Genomic DNA, 23279 nt, shown 5'->3' on the forward strand with positions numbered 1-23279 from the left:
CTAAGCGCAAACCGGATGGAATAGCATGCCGCTGCAAGATGCTGTGGTAGACATGCTGGTTCAGTATGCCTTCAATTTGAATAAATCCCCAACAGTGTCACCAGCAATGCACCCCCACACCATCACACCTCCTCCTCCATGCTTCACGGTGGGAACCAGGCATGTAGAGTCCATCCGTTCACCTTTTCTGCGTCGCACAAAGACACGGTGTTTGGAACCAAAGATCTCAAAATTGGACTCATCAGACCAAAGCACAGATTTCCACTGGTCTAATGCCCATTCCTTGTGTTCTTTAGCCCAAACAAGTCTCTTCTGCTTGTTGCCTTTCTTTAGCAGTGGTTTCCTAGCAGATATTCTACCGTGAAGGCCTGATTCACACAGTCTCCTCTTAACAGTTGTTCTAGAGAGGTGTCTGCTGCTAGAACTCCGTGTGCCATTGACCTGGTCTCTAATCTGAGCTGCTGTTAACCTGCGATTCCTGAGGCTGGTGACTTGGATGAACTTATCCTCCGCAGCAGAGGTGACTCTTGGTCTTCCTTTCCTGGGGCGGTCCGCATGTGAGCCAATTTTCTTTGTAGCGCTTGATGGTTTTTGTGACTGCACTTGGGGACACTTTCAAAGTTTTCCCAATTTTTCAGACTGACTGACCTTCATTTCTTAAAGTAATGATGGCCACTCGTTTTCCTGTACTTAGCTGCTTTTTTCTTGCCATAATACAAATTCTAACAGTCTATTCAGTAGGACTATCAGCTGTGACTTCTGCACAACACAACTGATGGTCCCAACCCCATTTATAAAGCAAGAAATCACACTTATTAAACCTGACAGGGCACACCTGTGAAGTGAAAACCATTTCAGGTGACTCCTCTTCAAGTGTGACTCTACAATTTTCATAGTCATGAAAATAAAGAAAACTCTTTGAATGAGAAGGTGTGTCCAAACTTTTGGTCTGTACTGTGTGTGTGTGTGTGTGTGTGTATATATATATATATAAAATTTATTTTTTTTTATTTTTTTTAAGAACATACAAGGCCTTCTTACTTTGATATAGTCTTAAAAACTATTTTTTTTTATGCAACTCCGATTAAAAAAAAAAAAAAAAACCCCTTGCACTTTAAGCTATCTTAGAATAAATTGGATACTTATCTACAGTAACACTGTTTTCATTTAAAGGACACAATTCTTTATTGGGTACCAAGCTATTTGCAAAATTCAAAAAGTTTTTTTCTTCTCAAATTTTGCACTTTTGTTAATGACATTAAAAATGTATTAATAGAGCGGAGGACATTAGGCATAAGGAGGAACTAAATGACACGATGAAGGGCAGAGGAGAGTAAACATGGTTTTAAGAGGGTTATTATACTTTCTCAGAAGAATTCAAAATAAAACCTAGCAGGCTGACATGGTAGACTTGTTATAATCCTGTTTCTTGAGCTATCCATATTCTAATTCTTGAGGTGGGCAATGTGGCCATCCTACCACCTTGTACATTCTCCCACCATCATTTTTAGAACAAATAAGGCCTTCTTACTTTGATATACTGTAGTCTTAAAAACTATTTTTTAAGACTAATCTTTCCCTTCCTGTTCTCTGCTCCTTCCTTTATGTCTACCCCTATAACTAGATTTACCTTTGTCGACACATGCGCTTTGTACTTTTATTTTTGGAAATGTTTTAGGCTCCGTTCACATGTAGGCGTTTTGGGGCGTTTTTGGGGCGTTTTTCTGCTCTAGGATCAGCTCTCAAAACGCCCAACAAGACAAATCCTATTCATTTCAATGGCCCCTGTTCACATCTGAGCGTTTTGACGCTGTGAGCAAAACGCCCAACGCTCAAAAAAGTACATGAGCTTCTTTTTGGGCAGATTACAGGCGTTTTCCGTTGGTCTCTAGTCAATCTAAAAACGCCTGCACAAAAATCGCGGTAAAATGGCAGTAAAATCGCAGTAAAAATCGTGGGTAAAAAAAACGCACGAAAACGCTACGCTCAGGTGTGAATGTAGCCTTACTGTACACCCCTGTAATTCATAAATAATGTAAAAAAAAAATAAATAAAAATAAAATAGGGACGACAGGATTAACCATGATTCCTCTGTATCTCGCCCCCTCACTAAATTTGAAACTTTTTGCACTGAAACCTCACCTCAACAACACATGATTTCTAACATTCATGCCATGCTTTTTGATTCCATTTCCCCCCAAATCAGGAAAGGCATGCCACATATGGTAAAGGGATCTGCAGGTGGATTTATCTGAAGACCAATGGGAACGTACATTATCTGACATAAGTGAGTACACCCCTCACATTTTTGTAAATATTTTATTATATCTTTTCATGTGACAGCGCTGAAGAAATGAGACTTTGCTACAATGTAAAAGTAGTGAGTGCACAGCTTGTAGAACAGTGTAAATTTGCTCTCCCCTCAAAAAAAACACACAGCCATCAATGTCTAAACCGCTGGCAACAAAAGTGAGTACACCCCTAAGTGAAAATGTCCAAATTGGGCCCAAAGTGTAATAATTTTGTGTGGCCACCATTATTTTCCAGCACTGCCTTAACCCTCTTGGGCATGGAGTTCACCAGAGCTTCACAGGTTACCACTGGCGTTCTCTTCCACCCCTCCATGACGACATCATGGAGCTGGTGGATGTTAAGAGAACTTGCGCTCCTCCACCTTCCATTTGAGGATGCCCCACAGATGCTCAATAGAGTTTAGGTGTGGAGACATGCTTGGACAGTCCATCATCACCTTTATCCTCAGCTTCTTTAGCAAGGCAATGGTTGTCTTGGAGGTGTGTTTGGGGTCGTTTCGTTGGAATACTGCCTGGCGGCCCATCCTCCGAAGGGAGGGGGGGGGGGGATCATGCTCTGATTCAGTATGTCACAATACATGTCTGCATTCATGGTTCCCTCAATTAATTATAGCTCCCCAGTGCCAGCAGCACTTATGCAGCCCTAGACCATGACACTACCACCACCATGCTTGACTGTAGGCAAGACACACTTGTCTTTATACTCCTTACCTGGCTGCCGTCACACACTCTTGACACCATCTGAACCAAATAAATTTATCTTGGTCTCATCAAACCACAGGACATGGTTCCAGTAATACATGTCCTTGGTCTGCTTGTCTTCAGAAAACGGTTTGTGGGCTTTCTTGTGCATCATCTTTAGAAGAGAAGAGGATTCCTTCTGGGACGACAGCCATGCAGACCAATTTGATGCAGTGTGCAGCGTATGGTCTGAGCACTGACAGGCTGACCCCCCACCCCTTCAACCTCTGCAGCAATGCTGGCAGCACTAATACATCTATTTCCCAAAGACAACCCCTGGCTATGACACTGAGCATGTGCACTCAACTTCTTTAGTCAACCATGACGAAGCCTGTTCTGAGTGGAACCTGTCCTGTTAACCACTGTTTGGTCTTGGCCACCCTGCTGCAGCTCAGTTTCAGGGTCTTGGCAATCTTCTTACATCCTAGGCCATCTTTATGTAGCGCAAAAATTCTTTTTTTCAGATCCTCAAGAGAGTTCTTTGCCATGAGGTGCCATGTTAAACCTCCAGAGACCAGTAGAAGAGTGAGCGATAACATCAAATTTAACACACCTGTTCCCCCCATTCACACCTGAGACCTTGTAACACTAAGGAGTCACATGACACTGGGCAGGGAAAATGGCTAATTGGGCCCAATTTGGACATTTTCACTTAGGGGTGTACTCGCTTTGTTACCAGCAGTTTAGACATTAATGGCTGTGTGTTGAGTTATTTTTAGGAGACAGCAAATTTACACTGTTATACAAGCTGTAGACTCACTACTTTACATTGTAGCAAAGTGTAATTTCTTCAGTGTGGTTTCATGAAAAGATAGAATAAAATATTTACAAAAATGTGAGGGGTGTACTCACTTTTGGGAGATACTGTATTTACACTATAGCCCACAAAGGCTCACTCAAAGTCACGATCCAAGAAAATAACTAAGACCTTCACCTGATGGTACCGATCACCTACCCTACTCAACAAAGTTAATTCAGATGTCCCAGACAAATGCTGGCGATGTTCTAGGGAACAAGGTACCCTTCTATACATTTTGTAGCTGTGCCCATTATTACAATCATTTTGGACGCAAGGTCATGAATTAACCTTGCATAAACCTGAATAAACCCAATGTACAAAAGAAATTATGCAGTAAAACAGAGAAAGAAAGCCCAGCATTCCTAATCTCATTGCCATGATCTGTTGAGCTCTATCAGTTGTTTGCGGAGTGTGTCACCCATGCATTTACAGCTCCAGCTACTGAGTCACCAGCGCTGAGTGTATCTACTTTTTCAATCACATAGATTAGAGACCAGATCACAGAAATCAGGAAATTTTTCCATTGATAACAACTGTACAAGTGATTGCCAAAGTTAAACAAAAAGGGAAATAAGTAAAATGGATTGGTTGATGACAGAAGCCAGGAAAGCAAAGTGTAAAGCCTAGTACACACGGGCCAAATGTTGGGCGGCATTGGCCAGTACAAGAGAAACCAGCTGACATTTGGCCTCTATGTACTTCAGTCAGTCTGACAGAAGCCAACCAACTTCTGTTGAAGGGGCATGACCAAAAAAGGTCTGCCGATTGGCTCCCTATCAGGGCTCTCCGCTAATGAGGGGGTGTCCCTCTGCCAGAACAGCAGCAAAGCAGGGGAGATCGCTGTGCTAAGGTTGGATGGTTAGTTCAGTGGCTCCTCCTGAGCTGTCTTTTTTTTTTTTTATTCAGCCTTACTGGGTTGAAAAAAAAAAAACACTAGTGTGTACGAGGCTTAAGGCAGGCCATAGATGAGATCACTCATCTCATGAATCCCACTCACAGAGCCATTGTAATCATCGGCAGGGAGGGGCGCAGGGAGCATTTATAGCGCAGTGCATAGAGCTTTCCCGGGCAGCAGAACACTGATTACCGCTAGAGGCTTTAGCCACTGGCAGCAATCACATGTAAATAATCCAACAGGCTGCTTGTACCCAAGTCAATTTATGGTACAATCAGCCAACTGGCTGACTTTAGAAACTGGCCACCTGCATTGTATGTTGAGGAATAGTAAAGTGTGTCCCCAGTCTGTGTGGGGACAGAGACACTGAGACTCTCCAGAACTGCTTACAAAACTGCCATGACACCTTATCCTAAGAAACTTATGAAAGGAGAATTAAAGTCCACCCCAAAGTGGGTATGCCATAATGTACTAGTATGCACAGCATATTAGTACAATATGGCAGACTTCCCTGTCATATGGTGTCCTCGAGTGCAGTGCTGGGACCGATACAGCGGGTCCCCAGCGATTCCATCTTCGCCCGATCTTCCTTCCAGGTCCCAAACCTTCGGCCACTTGATAGGACAGGCTGCAATGACGCCATCACCGTGGAACGGATCAGGGCGGTAAACATTCGCTGAGCTACGAATGCACGGCTCAGTGAACTTGACAGCTGGCAGGCAGAAGGATGCATTTATGGCAGGAGAGAACAATAGGGTCTCTTCTGTCATAAATACCCTGCCTGTCAGCCATTTGATTACACATCAACTATACTTCCACTTGAAAGAGAATAGGTTTATGGTGTGCTGTGTGTATGGGAACACACAAACATAGTGGTGTTTTCTCAAATTTAACTGCCGAACTGAAAATTCTCCTTACAGTGCAAGCATAGCTGCATTTTCATTTTGGTTCTGGATAGAGTAAAGCCCCGTACACACGTACCGAATGTCTGCCGAACGATCGGCCGTCTTTTGTCCGGTGCTGTCCTGTCGGTTGAAAAGTACTAAAGACTGCACACGAATTTTGTCGGCCAACAACAGCCGACTGCAGAAGTGATGTCATGTGATGGTTAACTTTCCGTGTGTTTTTTCTTCTCTGAGCATGCCCAGTCTCGCTCATCTGCTGTTAGTCTGCCGAATTCTGTACTGACTGAGGAACAATCGGCCGTTCTGGTGTTGGCCAACAAAAATTTTAATGCCTGCACACCAGATTCTGTTAGGCCGAAAAGTCGCAGTCGGTTGTCGGAAGCATCATACTAACAAGCCGACAATTGGCCGATCGTTCGGCGGCCGAATATTTACGGCCGACAATCGCTACGTGTGTACGGGCCTTATGGAAGAGATAAATGGCCTCGGAGGTTATTTATTGCATCCGTGGCTTTAGCTTCCCGTTGCATTTCCAGTAAGGAAGTAGGAGAAATCCCCTAAAGTGAAGGAATTCACCTTCCAGAAAGCGGTCACAGGAATATGTATTTGCATTGGAGGATTTTGACTGACAAGCCCAATTTTGCATTTCCAATTTTTTCCCTATCTGGGTGATTACGTTATAAATACAGGAGAGAATCTCACCAACAAGGACACAGCCAGCAATCTAACTCCTACACGCTATCCAAAGAAAAAGAAACCCATTTCACCGTTGCATACACTTTACCTGGCTCCTGGTTTAGATTGATTTCTAAAATGCTCTGATTATATGTCATCAATGAGAACCTAAGCGCCAATCAATGTAGTCTGATCAAAAGGAAAGCCTAAATTTCACAGACGAACTTTAGTTAAGCTTGCATTTGCAAAAATCTGTAACTGGAATTAACTGCACCTAGTCAGGAGTTGTATACACAACAGTATAACAATTACTATAGAAGTCCGCTGGTGCTCACTATGTCACGCTAAGAACCTGTAGCTAACAGAACCCTCACCTGTTCCAAGGGTTTCACTACTTTCATGGCCAATCCAGTGAGGTGTCAGTTACTTCTTCCTCATTGGCAGGTTCGATTTTGGAACAATTCGGCCAAGTGACACTATAGAACAAGGTTCGGGTTCTCATCAGTGAGTTGAGGTATTGCTGGCAAGTTGCTTTCAGCCACAGGTTCACTATTCTGAGAGGGACCAATACCTGAGGGCCTGTTCAGACTCTGGCATCCTGGTGCATTGTGCCAACATGTACTAATATGGAACTAAAGGCACAAATACTTACCTTTTTTCCAATGGTCTGATGCCTGGGAGGCCCCTTGCTGGCATCTTCTCCAAGACCGGGAAGCCAGCCATTTTGACTGGCCAGCGTGGGGTGACATCACTCTCATACAAGTGCGGGAATGCAGTCACCCCAACACCATGGCAGTGTGCCAGAAGGTAAACGGAGTTGTACATGCACAGCTCAGTGTACATTCTGCAGAGGATTGCGAATAGGCAGGCAAGTGTACTTTACTACAGGAGACACACTGCGTTTTGCTTCTGCAATAAAAAGCCTGCCTGGTCGCAGACTTGTACTTTTTCATTTTTGCAGCCCATTCAAAAACACTGAACTGGAAACAGACCAAAATGTCCAAAAAACAGACATGCACCATTTTTAGGCACACAGCACACCACAACTGGTAGTGCCTTACTGCGTGTTGTCATGCGCTGCAATGTGTGTGCACTGGAGCTGCGTTTAAATTAAATTAGAAAAAAATGCTTGACAGGTAGAATTATGACAGGAGAGACCCTATTGGTCTTTTCTGTAATAACTGCTTCTCCCTGGTGGTCAACATTTGTGCACATGAGCGTACATTTTTTTTTTTGGTGGAGATTTATTTCCACAGTAGTGATATTAAAGCGGTAGTATACTCCGCTTTTTAACTTTTACCTACAAGTAAGCCTATAATAAGGCTTACCTGTAGGTAAATTTAATATCTCCTAAACCTGCATGGTTTAGGAGATATTCGTCCACTGACACCAGTGGCGCCTGCGCTCTGAAGGTCCGGCGGACCTTCAGAGCTCCTTGCCAGAAAGTGAACTCCAGCGCGCATGCGCGGGAGTGACGCCATCGCAGTTCCGGCCACTCACAGCATTGGAGCCGCCGAACCTGGAAGAGACGCCAAGGGAAGATGTCAGCTGCCTCAGCAGTGTCCGGGCGACCGTGTTGGGGCTTTGTTCTAAGGTAAGTATTTCATAATAAGCTAGTATGCGATGCATACTCGCTCATTATGCCTTTGTCCTGCAGGGTTTGTTTTTTTTTTGATGATACAACCGCAGTCTTTTTTTTTTTAAATAACAAACATGTTCTACTTACCTGCTCTGTGTAGTGGTTTTGCACAGAGCAGCCTCCATCCTCCTCTTCTCGGATCCATTGCCAGTGCTCCTGGCCCCTCCCTCCTGCCCGTTGCCCCCACAGCAAGCAGCTTATGTGTCCATTCAGACATGGAGCCACAGCTCAGTCCTGCCCCTCTCGCTCTCATTTGCTCACTGACTTTGATTGACAGCTGCAGTCTCAGCCAATGAGGGAGCATCCTGGGCAGCTGAGGCTCGCGCGCAACATGGCTGGAGAAAGATGCGCCAAGGTAAGCATTAGGTTGGGGCTGCTGCACAAAGGTGTTTTTTTCTTTTTATCTTAATGCACAGAATTCTACCTTTACAACCACTTTAACTTGCCTTGAGGTGCAATTCAAAACTAATGGTGCCATAACATGCACACTGGATTTAAGTGGAAACGTGTGTTTGGCCCTCCACGACGGCAATGTTGCAGAATAAAAACAAAAACTGAACAAGCAGTAAGATTCAGCTACTGAACGGAAGACACATGGATTATGCATCTGGAAACAGCAGCTACTCTGAGCAGTGCCTTTCAAACTGTTGTGATTTTGTATTTGCAAAAAGATATTCTATACATTTCCCACTTATGAGTAGCAATGACTGCACATCTTTGGGAAAAAACAGTTATTAAGCAAACCTGACAGTGAGGTTTTTATTGCTAGTGCTAAAAGTGCCTAAAATCTATGACGGATATACCTTCCACTAATATCACTCGCTGTTGCTTTACACTTTTGTATCCCCTTTGCGTTCCCATAGACAAATACCAGTATTTAGCCCTGGTGGTGCAGGGGGGGGGGGGGGGCATGGAGTTCAGCTTTAAATCAACAGCTAAACTAAACCCATTCAATGAGGTCTTATGTATAGCTGTGATATATTTAGTTCCAAGCTGAACAGCTGCAAAATAAAAGAGGCAAATGCAAAGCTTCACTACTGTTCCTAATGACCACACGTGGCATTGAACGGGTATAGTTCATTAGTAGGATTAGAAATCTCTTCCATGGAATGAATGTTCTGCATAGCTTCCAGAATTCATCTAAGGCCTGAGACAAGCACAGCCATAAAAAAGGGGCACCCAGTAAGGGCTCCTAACATGCACTGAGCAATCCCTGATGTTCAAGACATACAGCGCCTCAACTAGGTGCAAGCATTAGTTGGCACGGACACTGCAGCTCTTAGATGATTAAAACCAAAAAGGGGAAGTTCTGTTTTTCTGCCCCCCTCCCCCCCCCCTCAAGTTTTTTTTGGGGATAGAGCAGGTACTTTGTTTTGACAGGTACCCGCTTCCACTTCCGTTCGGCAAACCATGGTGATTCAAGCAAAGTTTGCCCTGGCCCTTCTTCACCCGCAGCCTTCTGGGACACATCAGAGATCCCAGAAAGCTGCATGACCATACACAAAGTGCTTCTCAAAGGTGACCATAACTGAACCCGAAGATGAACGACAAGGTGGCTCGGGTGAGGATAGCAGTGGATCCCTGGACAGGTAAGTGTTCCATTATTAAAGGTCAGCAGCTACAAACACTGTAGCTGCTGACTTTTAATAATGGGAACACTTACCTGTCCAGGGATCCACTGCTATCCTCACCCGAGCCACCTTGTCGGTCATCTTCGGGTTCAGTTGCTGTCATGTTTACTTTACATTTTTTGTTTTCAGGGTGAAAAACCGCTTTAACTATTCTAACGGAGGCAGCTAACTGCTAGGGATATGGTAAATGGTCAGTTTACAAGCAGTAGAGTCCTACTTTAAGCCTTCTTACTGAAGTTCTCATATGATCTATAGGTGTGCAAACAAAAAAAAAAAAAAAATTTAAAAGTTGAGGTGCAATAGGACTTTTTGGTAAGATAGATAATTAGATATTATATATCTATCTCTCTCTATATCTATATATCCATCTCGCTCTCTATAATATCCAATGGTTGCCACCGCACAGAAATCAGGGATAAAAAAAAAAAAAAAATGGGCCGGTGTGCACAGCAGAAACAGCGCATATAAACCAAAGAAGAGAGCGGCACTCATGGGTCTTGAAAGGTGAACGGACAATGATGGTTTAATCAACGTTTCGACGAGGCACAAGCCCTTCTTCCATCCTGAGGAAGAAGAGCTTGTGCCTCGTCTAAACATTGATTAAACTGTCATTGTCCGTTCACCTTTCAAGACCCATGAGTGACGCTCTCTTCTTTGGTGTGTGTGTGTGTATGTATATATATATATATATATATACATATACACATATATACATACATACACACACACACATACACACACAGTAAAACCTTGGATTGCGAGCATAATTCGTTCCGGAAGCATGCTTGTAATCCAAAGCACTCTTCTATCAAAGCGAATTTCCCCATAAGAAATAATGGAAACTCAGATGATTCGTTCCACAACCATTTATTCACAAGTCCTTCAGTTTATAGTCCATATAAAAAGATTATAGCATTGCGATAGATTGCATAAAATGTCCATCCACAAATAGCCCCTTCCATAAGGGGATTAGAAGCAAAATCCAGCAGGAGCTACAGAGTATCAAAGAGAAGAGAGGCGCCTCTAAGTGTAGCAATATGGTTCCATTTAATGAAGGTACAACAAGTAGCAACTCACATGGTTGATGAATAAAACAGGCACATCTAAGTATGCAGGCATCCAGGGTAAAGCTGTCCACATAGACCATCTTCTGCACCGCCAGCTGGCAGTCTGTAATCCTGACCGGGAAGACCACCCTGCAGTAAAGAGATCTGAAAGCGAGGGGCAGCATGGAAAGGATGACATAGATGGCGGTGCAGAGGATGGTCCTATGTGGACAGCTTTACCCCGGATACCTGAATCCTTAGATGTGCCTGTTCCAATCATCAGCCATGTGAATTGCTAAAAGTTGTACCTTCATTAAATGTAACCATATTGCTACACTTAGAGGCGCCTCTCTTCTCTTTTATACTTAGCTGTGACTTGAGGCTACTTGTATATCAAGACATCGCTTGTATATCAAGTCAAAATTTATTTGAAAATTTTGCTTGTCTTGCAAAGCGCTCTTAAACCAAGTTACTCTCAAACCAAGGTTTTACTATATATATATATATATATATATATATATATATATATATATATATATATATATACATACATACATACATACATACATACATACACACACATACATTACATACATTATATATTTATTTAATTCATTCAAACACACACAATTCGACCACAGTAGTACAGGAGTCCAGAAAAACAAAACCACCATGTTTTACCTCCTCCTGTGTACCTTTGTGCTGCACCACATTCTAAGAGCACCCCTGACCTATCAAATGACTGGTGACACAGATGGTGAAATTTCGACAGGACGTTGTGTCCTGATGATAGCGGGGTCACTGCATACTTCTCCCCAAGATTGCAAGCTCAATTTTCCAACATGAATGAATAGAAGCACCGGTTACTAGAGCAGAGTTTTATGAGGAACAATTTGTAAGTAGCTTCTTAGTAGCATCTGAAGAAACCCCATGTTGGGTAAATTTCTGCTTTAAAAGAGAAAGTAAAAGTAATAAATATTTTCTTTATTATAAGAAGGATTTAAAAAAAAAAAAAAAAAAAAAGCTTTTTTTCTGTTTGGGAACTTTGAATAATTTTTAAAGCCTTCTTTGCAACCAGCAGGTGGAGCTCTACTTTCTTTTTGACATCATTAATCCAATGACTTTTCAGCGATGTTAAAAGAAGCCTGGTTACACAACTCAAGGAGTTACTGCAGTGATTCACTCATTACTGAGTGTGAAGTCTGCAGTGTCAATCGGACAACTGAGCTGCAAAGCAGTTTGCTTTGCTGCGGTGATTTTAGCTTTCTCAGTGCTTTAGGAATCCTTTGACATGTATTAAATAATTGTTTATGTCTAAAGCAAATTGTAGAAAGGCAGTAGAAATACAAAAACAAAAATTAATATTAAGTTAAGTGTTTCAACTTTTAAGTATTAACTAAAATGGTTCCTAAACTCTAAAGTGTAATGTCACACACGTTTTAAACAATATGCAGTATGAGATATAATAAAAACCAAGGATAATATTTGTGAACTATAAGATTTGTAAATACCTTTTTTAGATTTTATAGTTTATAGCGATGCTTTTCTAGTCCTTCAATAAGGTCAATGTGCAATAGGTGGGAGGAGATCTAGCAGTAATGGGAGGATTTAAAAAAAAAAAAAAAAACTGAATCTAAAGCAAAAAGCATTATGTAAATAAACACACGACAGCAATGCTTGCTTTCATGTATGGAGGTAGACTTTTTTTTTTTAATTCAGTAATAAAAGAGAGAGAGAACACTCCTCTGCACGTGACACTCTGACATCATGCGGGGTGGCTCCAGGATCATGATTGACAGCAAAGATTGACGCATTGCTCCTCTGTTTATCATTGCTGAATATCTAATTATGTGGGCAGAGCTTCAGGGATCACATGATTCATTAATAAACTCTACAAATGGAAACATTATGTGAAGCAAAAGTGTGAACGAAATACTTTCTTTTATGTGTTTGGTTTTAAATACTCTCATGCACACGTGGAGCAGTTATCAATGGATCACATGATCTCCAGTGCCCTGCCCACATATTCAGCAAGGATAAAGAGTGGATTGATGAGTCAATGCTATTCTACCAATCACAATCCTGGAGACGCCCTGCATAGAATATCATATAGGGCCGCTTAATATGGAAACAAGGAATTAGAGAACGCACAGACAATGGCAACACAGGGCAGGGAAGAACACGGACAATGTTGCCACTCAATAGGGAACTGGCAGAATCACCAGGTAATTACAACCACAAATCCAGGCAGCACAGTGGTGTAATGGTTGCACTTCTGCCTAGCAGCACTGGGGTCATTGGATGAATCCCAACCATGGCACCACCTGCCTGGAGTGTGCATGTTCTCCCTGTGCCTGGCAGGTTTCCTCCGGGTACACCAGTTTCCTCTAACACTAGAGACATGCTGGTATGTTTATTGGCTCCTGTCTAGATTGGCCCTAGTAGGTGTATGAATGTGAGTCAGAGGCCTTAGGATTGTAAGCTCTTTGAGGGCAGAGACTGATGTGAATGTAAAATATATATGTAAAACGCTGTGTAAATTGACAGTGCTATAAAAATACCTGTAATAAAAATAAACCGCACTTGTTATACAAAATAGAAAACACACATATTCAGATGCAATACTCTTACATCCTAAGCTAGAATTTAAGGTCTGGGTTTAAGGTCGCTTTAATAGTAGTTCTTTGAAGAAAAAATGATAGCACAGTGGCTATGTGGTTAGCACTTCTACGTAGCAGCACTAGGGTTGTTGGTTCAAATCCCATCCACAGCAGTACCTGCCAGGAGTTCGCATGATCTCCTTGTTTCCGCATGGGTTTTCTCGCACATTCCAAAGACATGCTGGTAGGTTAATTGGCCCTAGTATGTGTATGTAAAAATGGGAATTTGGGACAGGACTGCAAGTTCCTTGAGGGCAGGGACGGATGTGAATGTACAATATATATGCAAAGCTTTGTGTAAATTGATGGTGCTTTATAAGTACCTGTAATACTAATAATATAAAATGCACTGTTGCACGCTTACAGATGCTTATTTACAAATTCTGATACAGGAAAAATAGCCTACGCTGCCGACATTATAGCTGCTGTGCTTCACCTTCTACACAGACAGTAAGGCCATTTTGGGTAAAAAGGAAACACACTTATTGCAAATTGTGCATTTCATAAACACTGTGTTTTGACATAATGTACTTACCTTGAGAGACAGCGACAGAGGGCAGCTGGAGTGTGGAGAATCCAATACTTCCATTTAATAACTGAGCATTTGTTCCTGAATTGGGTATTTGCACAATGCCATAGGGGTTTATCTGTATGGGAGTGGTGAACGTAACAACTGTTCCGCCATCTTGAGAGGTAATGGGCTGGATGGCCTCAGTCTTAATTTCAGAGGGAGGTATTAACCCTGGGAAAGAGGGCTGCATGTTTGTCGTGTACGTTGAAGAGGAATCTGAGAGGCCAGTCTGTAGAACTTTGACATCCTCCGAGGAAGACACCAAAAGATCAGAGTTCAGGGCACCGTTGCTTACAATGGTGGGGGCCAATTTTGATGGGTTCAGCCCCACAGTTTGTGAGTTTGCCACATTGATACCATTAAGGAGCACTCCATTGGGTCCTTGGATAAATGAGCCACCGTTTAAGAAGACAGATGAAGGATTGGAGGACACCAAGCTTCCATTCAACAGCACTCCAGGGGAGCTTAGTTGGATTTTATTACCAATTTGTTGCATGTACACAGTGTCGGCTTGAGAGGGAAGGTTCATGTTGGAAATCCCATCCGAACTGTTGGAGAGGGGATTTGGGGAGAGATCATCGTGACCTTTGCTCGATTCATCTTCAGTGCTGTGGTTCCCATCTGACTCACTGAAAAAGCAACACAAAAACAAAAAAAGAGACATCATTAAAACTAATCCAAAAGGAAATGTAACAACCTGCCCATGCAAGACTATGTTCCCAGTCTTCTGTTATGTAAAAACAAACAAATGGTTCAGAATAACCTTTTGTGTGGAGGCTAATGGACTCTTCAGCCTGTGTGAACTGGTAAGGAGCAAACATTACAAGGACAACAAGGGCCATTTGGCAAGTCTCTGGTAATCAAGTGGCAGTATGTGCAAATGAATACCATTTGTCAAGAGGCTTAACACATACCAAGCACAGAAAAGGAATATAAAAAAATTAAATAAAGGTTACAACATTTAAAAAAGCACAATTACATTTCCTGCAAATGTGATCATAAGGGCAGAAAAAAGATCAGCATTGTATGTGGCCCTAACTGTATTTTAGGATTATATAGGTTCCTGAAATCAGAACTCCATATTAATATTTTGCTATAACATAACATGAAGCCTACCTTCGCCCTTTTCATCCATTCTCCATTAAACTACTCCTTTGCCCCTACTTTTACACAGCCACACAAATTATTTTTCTGTAAATACCTTGTGCCAATGTCACATACCAACAGATTCTCCCCTAGATAAAGATTCTCCCCTAGATAAAAAGAACATATCCCCCTGCCGGTAGGCTCCTGTGATACTTGCATCACCCATTTAGGAGGCTTTGGGCCAATCCACCATATAAGCTGCGGCACTGGGGGCCTGCTCTCGATTTGGCTCATTCATGTCATCAAGGGGTTGGCTACAAGAACCAACACAGAAGGCAGGCTCCTGATGTCAGGAAAAGAAGATGGCTGCATGGACCTCAGGTGTAGTGGCAGATCACGACAGAACACCACTGATTTTAAGGCTCGGTTCACACTAGGGCGACCTGTGAGGCGACCTGGTCGCCTCACAGGTCACCGCAGGTCGCCTCCCATAGGGAAGCTGCGGACCCGTTCTAATAGGAGCGACACAAGTCGCTCCGACCTAGAAAAAGGGTCCGGAGCTTCTTTGGGGCGACCAGGAGGCGACCGCCATAGACTTCAATGTTATGAAGTCCGTGGCGGCCGCTCCGAGGTCGCGGCGCGCTGTTCGCACCGCGATCTCGGAGGTCGCCCCTGGAAGTAGCGTCGCGGTAATGTGAACCGGCACTTAGGAAGCATCAATATGTTTGTCAACGATTTCCCAATAAAGAAAATGAAGAGGGATAAAGAGAAAAAAAAAAAAAAAATAGGGAGTGAAGTTACTTTAAAGCGGTCTGCCTGGACCTTCAGAGTGCATGCAGGGCGAATATCTCCTAAACCATGCAGGTTTAGGAGATATTAATTTTACCTACAGGTAAGCCTTATTATAAGCTTACCTGTAGGTAAAAGTTAAAATGTGGAATATACTACCACTTTAAGACACAAGAGTGTTGATAAACAAAAACTGTAGCAACCAATCAGGGTTCACTTTTAAATCAAACAAGCACTCAGCTTGCTAAAAATGGCCGCACAGTGGCTAAGTGGTTAGCACTTCTGCCTAACAGCACTGGGGTTGTGGGTTTTGGCACTAGCTTCATGGAGTCTGCATGTTCAGCCTGTGTCTGCGTAGATCTGCTGGTAGGTTATTTGGCTCCTGTCAAATTAGGCCCTAATATGTCTATGTATGAATGGGAGTTATGGACCTTAGATTGTATTCTCCTTGAGGGCAGGGACTGATGTGAATGTACAATATACTGTTCTAGATTGTAAGCTCTAACGAGCAGGGCCCTCGGATTCCTCCTGTATTGAATTGTATTGTAACTGTATTGTCTTCCCCCACATTGTACAGCGCTGCGCAAACTGTTGGCGCTATATAAATCCTGTATAATAATAATAATAATAATAATAATATGTAAAGCGCTGCGTAAATTGGCGGTGCTATACAAGTACCTGATATAAAATAAACCGTTTCACTTTTTCACCATAAACAGTTCAGTCTGCATTGCTCCATAGGCAACAAATTAAAATGAACAGATTAAAAAGTTATTTTAACTCCTAGTTCTAGAGCAAGACATTATAAATCCAGTTTACAACCTTTAGGTTCACACTGCTATGGAGATCCTATGCGATGTGTGTGCGATGCAAATAGAAACTGTATGGCTGAATTTGCATCGCATTCGGACCACACTCATGCAGCTCCCTTTTTTTTATCCTCACCGGAATCAGATAGCATGGATTTTCTAGGATTCTTCAAATCATGCTGCATTTTGCAAACAGATTGCAGGGTGTCGTTAACATACACGCTGCAATCAGTTCGCATGATCAGGTTGCGATTTTGATGCGGTGTGGATTTGCAGCGAATTCGTACCGCATCTAGTGTGAACCGGATCTTAGGATATTTAAAGCCCAACTCTAGCCAAAGCCTTTTGCATTTGGTTTTAAATGTTTTATCAAGGATGAAAATGGAGAACTGAAAAGATTTCAGCAGTTAGATCAATTTCTTTCAACCTCCTTTAAAAGCAAGTGTCACACCTATTATTTTATAGCAGTATGTCAGAACAGGAAGTGATGGGAAATCACCCCAAAAGGGACATAAAAACATTACTAGGGCGAGTAGAGTCAGTTTCTGGCAATATTTTTATTGCTCCACGTCTTCCCTTTCAGTGACCACAACAGATCCTCCATTTCCTGTACAGAGACAGGAAGGGAGTTAAAATCTCTCTGATGTGGTCACTGACCAAGCTAAAACAAAAATTGTCTGGAGTTAAATGAGAATTATATTCTTTTTGCTTTCTTTATGTTTTTTCAATCATGAATGTAAAATAGAACAGCATTATGTAACTCATTTTTATGAGCAAAATTTTAAATAACCTTGTACGTATGTAATTAGGCACAAAATGGGGGCTGGCCACATTTTTTCATTATACATACAAGCCATGCTCTCATTTGCGGGTTACCTTACTTCACAGCAAGTCTGATGGGATTGGTTTGCAAACAATGAACTGTGTAGCCTTCAATTAGACATCCACAATGCCTCTGATAGAGAAAATTTTTAATTTACAAGAGACACACACTTTAATCAAAAGAATAGTGTGAATCAAAAGATACCCCAAAAATGGAAAGCATCAATATGTGAAATAGCTACAAATTACTAGGGATGTGCCAAATCATATCATCCGAAAATCGTGTTATCTGCATTTTGCTGATGAGAAGAAGGTGCCGATAATGTCGCCGAAAACACCAAAAAGCTTACAACAATAAATATATACATCAGTGCCATTTGGTATAAAAGGCACTCAATGTACTATTATACATAGCAGCAGTTTTGTGCTTTACAAAATAAAGGGAAACAATACGGTTACAAAATTTTTTTTAGGAATTAAAGACAGGAGGAGGGTTAGCAGGGCTCACAAGAGCTTACAATCTAAAAAAGGAGAGGCGAGTAAAACAAAAGGTAATAGCTGTGAGGAATTAAAATTCCAGCTGTTCGGTAGAGATGGGATGAGATTCCCTAAACATAGGAGTTTTCTGGACACACCTAAGGGCGCACAGTAGGAGATCGCTGTACAGGTTGGTGTAGGGAGTTCCAGAGGCTCTGGTGAAATACTGGAAAAGAGCACAGGAGGAGATGACAGAGCTAGAGAGCAGTTCAACGAATGGTAAAGCATTACCCTATGGAGCGGTGTGCTGTACTACACAAAATAGTGCTGGTCCAATTTTCAATCCATTGTGGTGTGTTGACAGCCCAGGTAAACAAATGGGACACCTTATGTTAACATGTGACAATGTGTTGATGTAACCGCAAAAGACCAGGATAGATCTGAATGAGCACTAAGCAAAAGGAGGCACCACAATGACAGTCTGGCTTTTTGTTCTATGGAATAAATGGGCAAGAGACCAATTTTGCATATGTAAATCAGCTCTCTATGACAACCTGATTTTAAAGCTGAACTCCAGGCAAACCACTAAATACAAAAATGAAATACAAAATACGGGAGTGGTTTTACCTTCATCACACTTGAGCAGTGCTTCTGTGTTTATATATATATATATATATAGTTTTTGTACAGGCACATTTGTGCGCCTTTTAGAATTAAAGTGTTACTAAACCCAGGAGCTTGCATTCACTATATCTGGTCTCCCACAGTACACAGAACGTGGAAATGCAATAGTCTTAGTAAATATAAACTACTAAATACCTTTTCTCATCAGCAGTATGTAGCAGTTTTCTGACTTCTATCAGTGTCCGGTTAAAGCTTGTAGGAGGAGTTCATTCTCCTCTGACTGTCCTATTAGGCTGCAGGACCCCTGACCCTCTGTCTGGACAGTGCTAATTGACCCTGTGCTGATCACATGCAGGAAAAAAAAAAAAAAAAAACTCTCTAGCAATACACACCAAACTAAGCATGTGAGAGTGCCCCCTAGGTCTCTATCAGAAGATGGTTCGGGGACAATGGAAGAAGGGGAGGATAAGATGACAGAATCAATCAGCCTTTTTACACAATGCAGAGGATTATTCCCTTCGGTTCCACGGTGAGTATAACAAGCATGCTTTACTGCATATACACACTGATTTTACTGTTGTGGGTTTAGTAACCCTTTACAAATGTATCCCTTTCAGTGGGATTGAGCCCACACTGCAAGGGATAACTGCCCGTTTAGGTCTCAGGGGCTTGATAAAGAAGATTTACTTACCCCCAAGCTGTTCCTACATGCTGATAGACTAGTACCCGAAGTGTCTTCTCTCATGTGTTCTACCAATCTAAGTTCCTGACATCAATGCCAATTGAAAGCTAGTTACTAGGCAAGAAAGCATACATAAAGCCCATGTCGCATGCATTTTCCAGGCGCTCTCATTGAAGTCTATTGGAGCCAAAACATGTGAATCTAATCTGCCCCAAATGAAGCTTGTGTGCTTTTCCAAGCAACAAGCTTAAAGCGACACTACACTTCGATGTGAAAGGGGACCTCTGATTATAATAGAAATCTTAGTCCAGCATTGAAGAGCTCCTGATAACGTTGTACTTCAAATAGCTCAGGTGTGAACAGGCACCATCGAGTAGAACAGATCCTGGGAGGTCCCTCACTGGTTCCTTCTCCCCAGCTTCTTCGGGGGGGGGGGGGGGGGGGGCTATCTTTGGACATTTGGTCATTGGCCTGTGCAGAACGACCTAACCCCTGGTCATGCATCATCCCTGCACACAGGGACCACAGAAGTCTGCGAGCAGGCAGGTAGGCGTATTTTATTACAGAAGAGACATTACAGATCTCTTCTACAAACGGTTTTTAATGCTCTCGGTTTATCTAAACCTTCTAAGGGCTCCAGCACCCTGCAACTCAAAAAAAAAAAAAAAAAGCTGCTTTTACAGGCCTTTGCACTTTTTTTTTATGGTGCTTTTTCATGTGTTTTTTAGCTTTTTGCAAGTTTTTTTTTTGTGTGTGTGTTTTTTTCATGTCTTTTCATGCGTTTTTGGGTGCTTAGGTGTCCTTTCTGCTCGAAAGCTCCTCCCAAAAACATGAGTTTTGTGGTGTTTTTCCCTACCTGTAAGCTCATATGCCTTTAAACTTGTGAAAATGCCATAGTCTGCATGGACACATTTGGCTAACATGGAGGGGAGTTTCCAGACAGAAAAAAATTAGAGCTCCAAAGTCTGTCAGAACAGCTTCTTTGAGATGCAGTGTGCATTGGCCCCAAGCCCTAAACCTGCTTATACATCCAATGCCACCTTTCCCTCAAACTGACAATGCTGCTGTCCAAAGGTGTCCTAGTTGCTCCCCCATACAGAGTGAAGATACCATGAGACATAAGTGTGTTACTGGCTGGATGACAAGGTTAAAATAAAGGAAAAAACACCTGAATAAAGAAAACAAATGCAGCCACCAAATCTAAGGATTGGTAAGCTACAACACATTACATTTTTGCTTCAGGCCCCCTTCACTCCAGCAGACCAATCAGGTCCATCTGTCAGGGGGACCTGATCGGACCACCCACTGTTCTCTATGAGGCGGTAGATGTCAGCAGACATCCGATTTGTCATCCAATCTGCTAAAAACAGACGGATGGGAATCCTTTCCCCATATCCATTCGGTGGATCAGACCGGATGATAATTGGATGGCAGTCCATTTCCATCCGACTGCCCCATAGAGAACAGCAAGCTGTGTCTGCATAGCGGAGCAGACACAGGCCTGTCATCTGCCTGCTCAGCGGGGATCAGTAGAGAGATCCCCCACTAAGCAGGCGGATCCGTTTGGATGGATTCCGCCCCTTTCCAACATGCGGACTGTTCAGATCCGCCTGTCAGTTTCTCAGGTGGATCTGAACGGATGCCCCATGCATCTCTATGGGGCAGCAGATGTCAACGGAGGCATGTCCGCTGACACCCACTGCCATCCGATCCGATCTTTCAAATCCGGACGGATAGAAACCCTATTTTCCATCCGTCCAGCGGACTGGATGAGAACGGACAGCGGGGATCTGACACCTCAGTCTCTACACACAGCGCGGACACAGAGCTGCCATCCACCTGCTCAGTGGGGGGATCGGCGGATCGATCCCCGCTGAGAAAAACAGAGTCCGCCGACGGAGCAGACAGTGTGAAAGGGGCCTAAGGGTTTATTACCACATTAATGATGGATTCATGAATACAAAGCTACATCATCTTGTGTCTTCTAGATTGGCTTTAGATACATTGAAGTCTGATAATCTCCTTTTACATACTCGCTCAAAATTAAAAAACTGCTTTACATAACAGTTAATTTAAATTCAGAAGACCTAAAAATAAATATTAACCAAACTCACAAATCAGAAGAGTTTATGGGTTTGGATACCTGTGTGGATTTTGTATTCCTCCATTATCAAAAGGCTGATCTCCCATTCCCAGAAAACAACTTTCTTTCTTTGTGTAATTTTCAGGAGACTGCTGGAGTAAGAAGCACAAAGTTTCTGCCTTAACTGGACACTTCCTGAGCTGACAGGCCTACAATTTACGAAGGGCCTGGAGCTTAGAGGCTGGAATGTCCCCAAGGTGTGAATGTGTGGGGGAGCGAGAGGAGCTTCAGTGAGGTGGGGGAGGAAAGAAGTGAACCAGGAAGCAGTAGTTTACAGCCCAAAGAATGTTACCTGTCTGCGTTTGCCCATCCATCAAGCAGCCCTCCCCCCACAAGCTCTGATCTAACAGTAGACTCATTGCTCTTTGCAAGGCAAAAAAAAAAAAAAAAAGGCAAAAAAAAGAAGCCACAATTTTTTTTCAAAACTGTAAATGTTTCAGTAGATTCTTTTGAATGGCGCTGCTTCCAATATGCAGCCTTGACATAACGCAGAGAGCTGCAGAACAGCACATTAAAAAGCTTATGAATATTTTACAAGCTGTAAAGGTTTAATCCATAACAAATATGTCTGCATCAGTTGTCTGCATGCGTAGGCATGTGAGGACCCAAATAGGAAGTGACTGGACCAATACAGCCTCTGCACAACCCCCATCCATCCAGCTCTCTTCTTTTTTTTTTTTAGTGAATACTTGCTTCCCTTCCCCTCTTCTTTTTTAAACAAAGCAAAGTCTTGTGAGCAATGAAAACTTACATGCTGGTCTATACTAGTGGTGACTATAGCCGTTTTAGAGAACTTGCAATAAAAAATGTTTTTTTTTTTTTTTTTTTATTTACACTAATTTTTTACATTTTTGGGTGGCTGCATTTGTTTTGATTTTTATTTTTCTCTGGTGATACAACAAGTAAATTCTGTTATTTTTTTACCTTTACCTGTCTGGGCTACGTTGTTCTCACAAGTTGAGGTAACACTACTTTCTGAAAGTAGAGACCCCTTTCTTGGGCCTTATTAATACAATATGCTTAATTTACACACCAACACAACAGGAGAAGGATCCTTATTTGTATAAAAAGGATTCTTGTCAGCAGAGTGCGATGAGATGAAGGTGGTTGTAAAGTCAGGTTTTTTTTTTTTTTTTTTTTTTAATGCATTAGGATAAAAAAAAACCTGTGCGCAGCAGCCCCCCTCAGATCCCCCCTGATGCTTACCTGAACCCCCACTCGATCCAGCGATGTCTATGACTGTCTCAGACGCCCGGGACTCCCCTCCTCATTGGCTAATGGCCGGAATACACGATAAGAAAATCAGCCGAAAATTTCCGTTAAGCGAAGGATCGGCCGATATTCTACTCGTTAATGCCCAGCCATCAGTGACCGATATCAATTTTGTGAATGAAAAATCCCGTTTGAATAAACCGAAAAATTGTCGTCTCATTTGCGAACGAACGATATTCTATACATTGGTGTTAAGGTCGTTCATTTAAAACCTGTAGAACATCATCACGCATGCACTGTTTCGATGGTCGGCGGTCAAACGGTCGGGCGATATTCGGCCTGTGTATGTTGGCAACGTTTTCGACCAACGAACACTTTTTCATAAGTCGGTGGTCGAATGATCGGGCGATATTCAGCCCGTGTATTCCAGCCATAAGACACAGCAGCGGCGCAATTGGCTCCCGCTACTGTCAAAGTCAACTAGCCAATCGGGAGAGAGAGGGGCGGGAGTGAACCGCAGCTCCGCATCTAAATGGATACATGGAGCGGTGATTCGGCTCAGGAGCCCCCATGGCAAGCTGCTTGCTGTGGGGGCAGTCAAAGGGAGGGAGGGGCCAGGAGAGCGGAAGAGGGGCCCAAAAAGAGGAGGATCTTGGCTGCTCTGTGCAAAACCAACTGCACAGAGGAGGCAAGTATAACATGTTTGTTATTTTTATTGGAAAAAAAAAAACACGAGACGTTACAATCACTTAAAGCCCCTA

The 23279-nt window shown here is 42.6% G+C and overlaps 1 protein-coding gene across 1 annotated transcript in view; it reads right to left on the reverse strand.

Annotated features, from left to right (window-relative positions):
* Positions 1-23279, reverse strand: part of LOC309543194 (homeobox protein SIX4-like) — a 79128-nt gene that overhangs the window by 38335 nt on the left and 17514 nt on the right. Inside the window, exon 2 of the mRNA XM_082242619.1 lies at positions 13839-14503. Within this exon, the coding sequence (XP_082098745.1) occupies positions 13839-14503 (665 nt within the window). The remainder of the gene's footprint in view (positions 1-13838; positions 14504-23279) is intronic.

Source organism: Pelophylax lessonae (genome assembly GCF_965119305.1).
Source record: "Pelophylax lessonae genome assembly, chromosome: 13".
Lineage (NCBI taxonomy): Eukaryota > Metazoa > Chordata > Amphibia > Anura > Ranidae > Pelophylax > Pelophylax lessonae.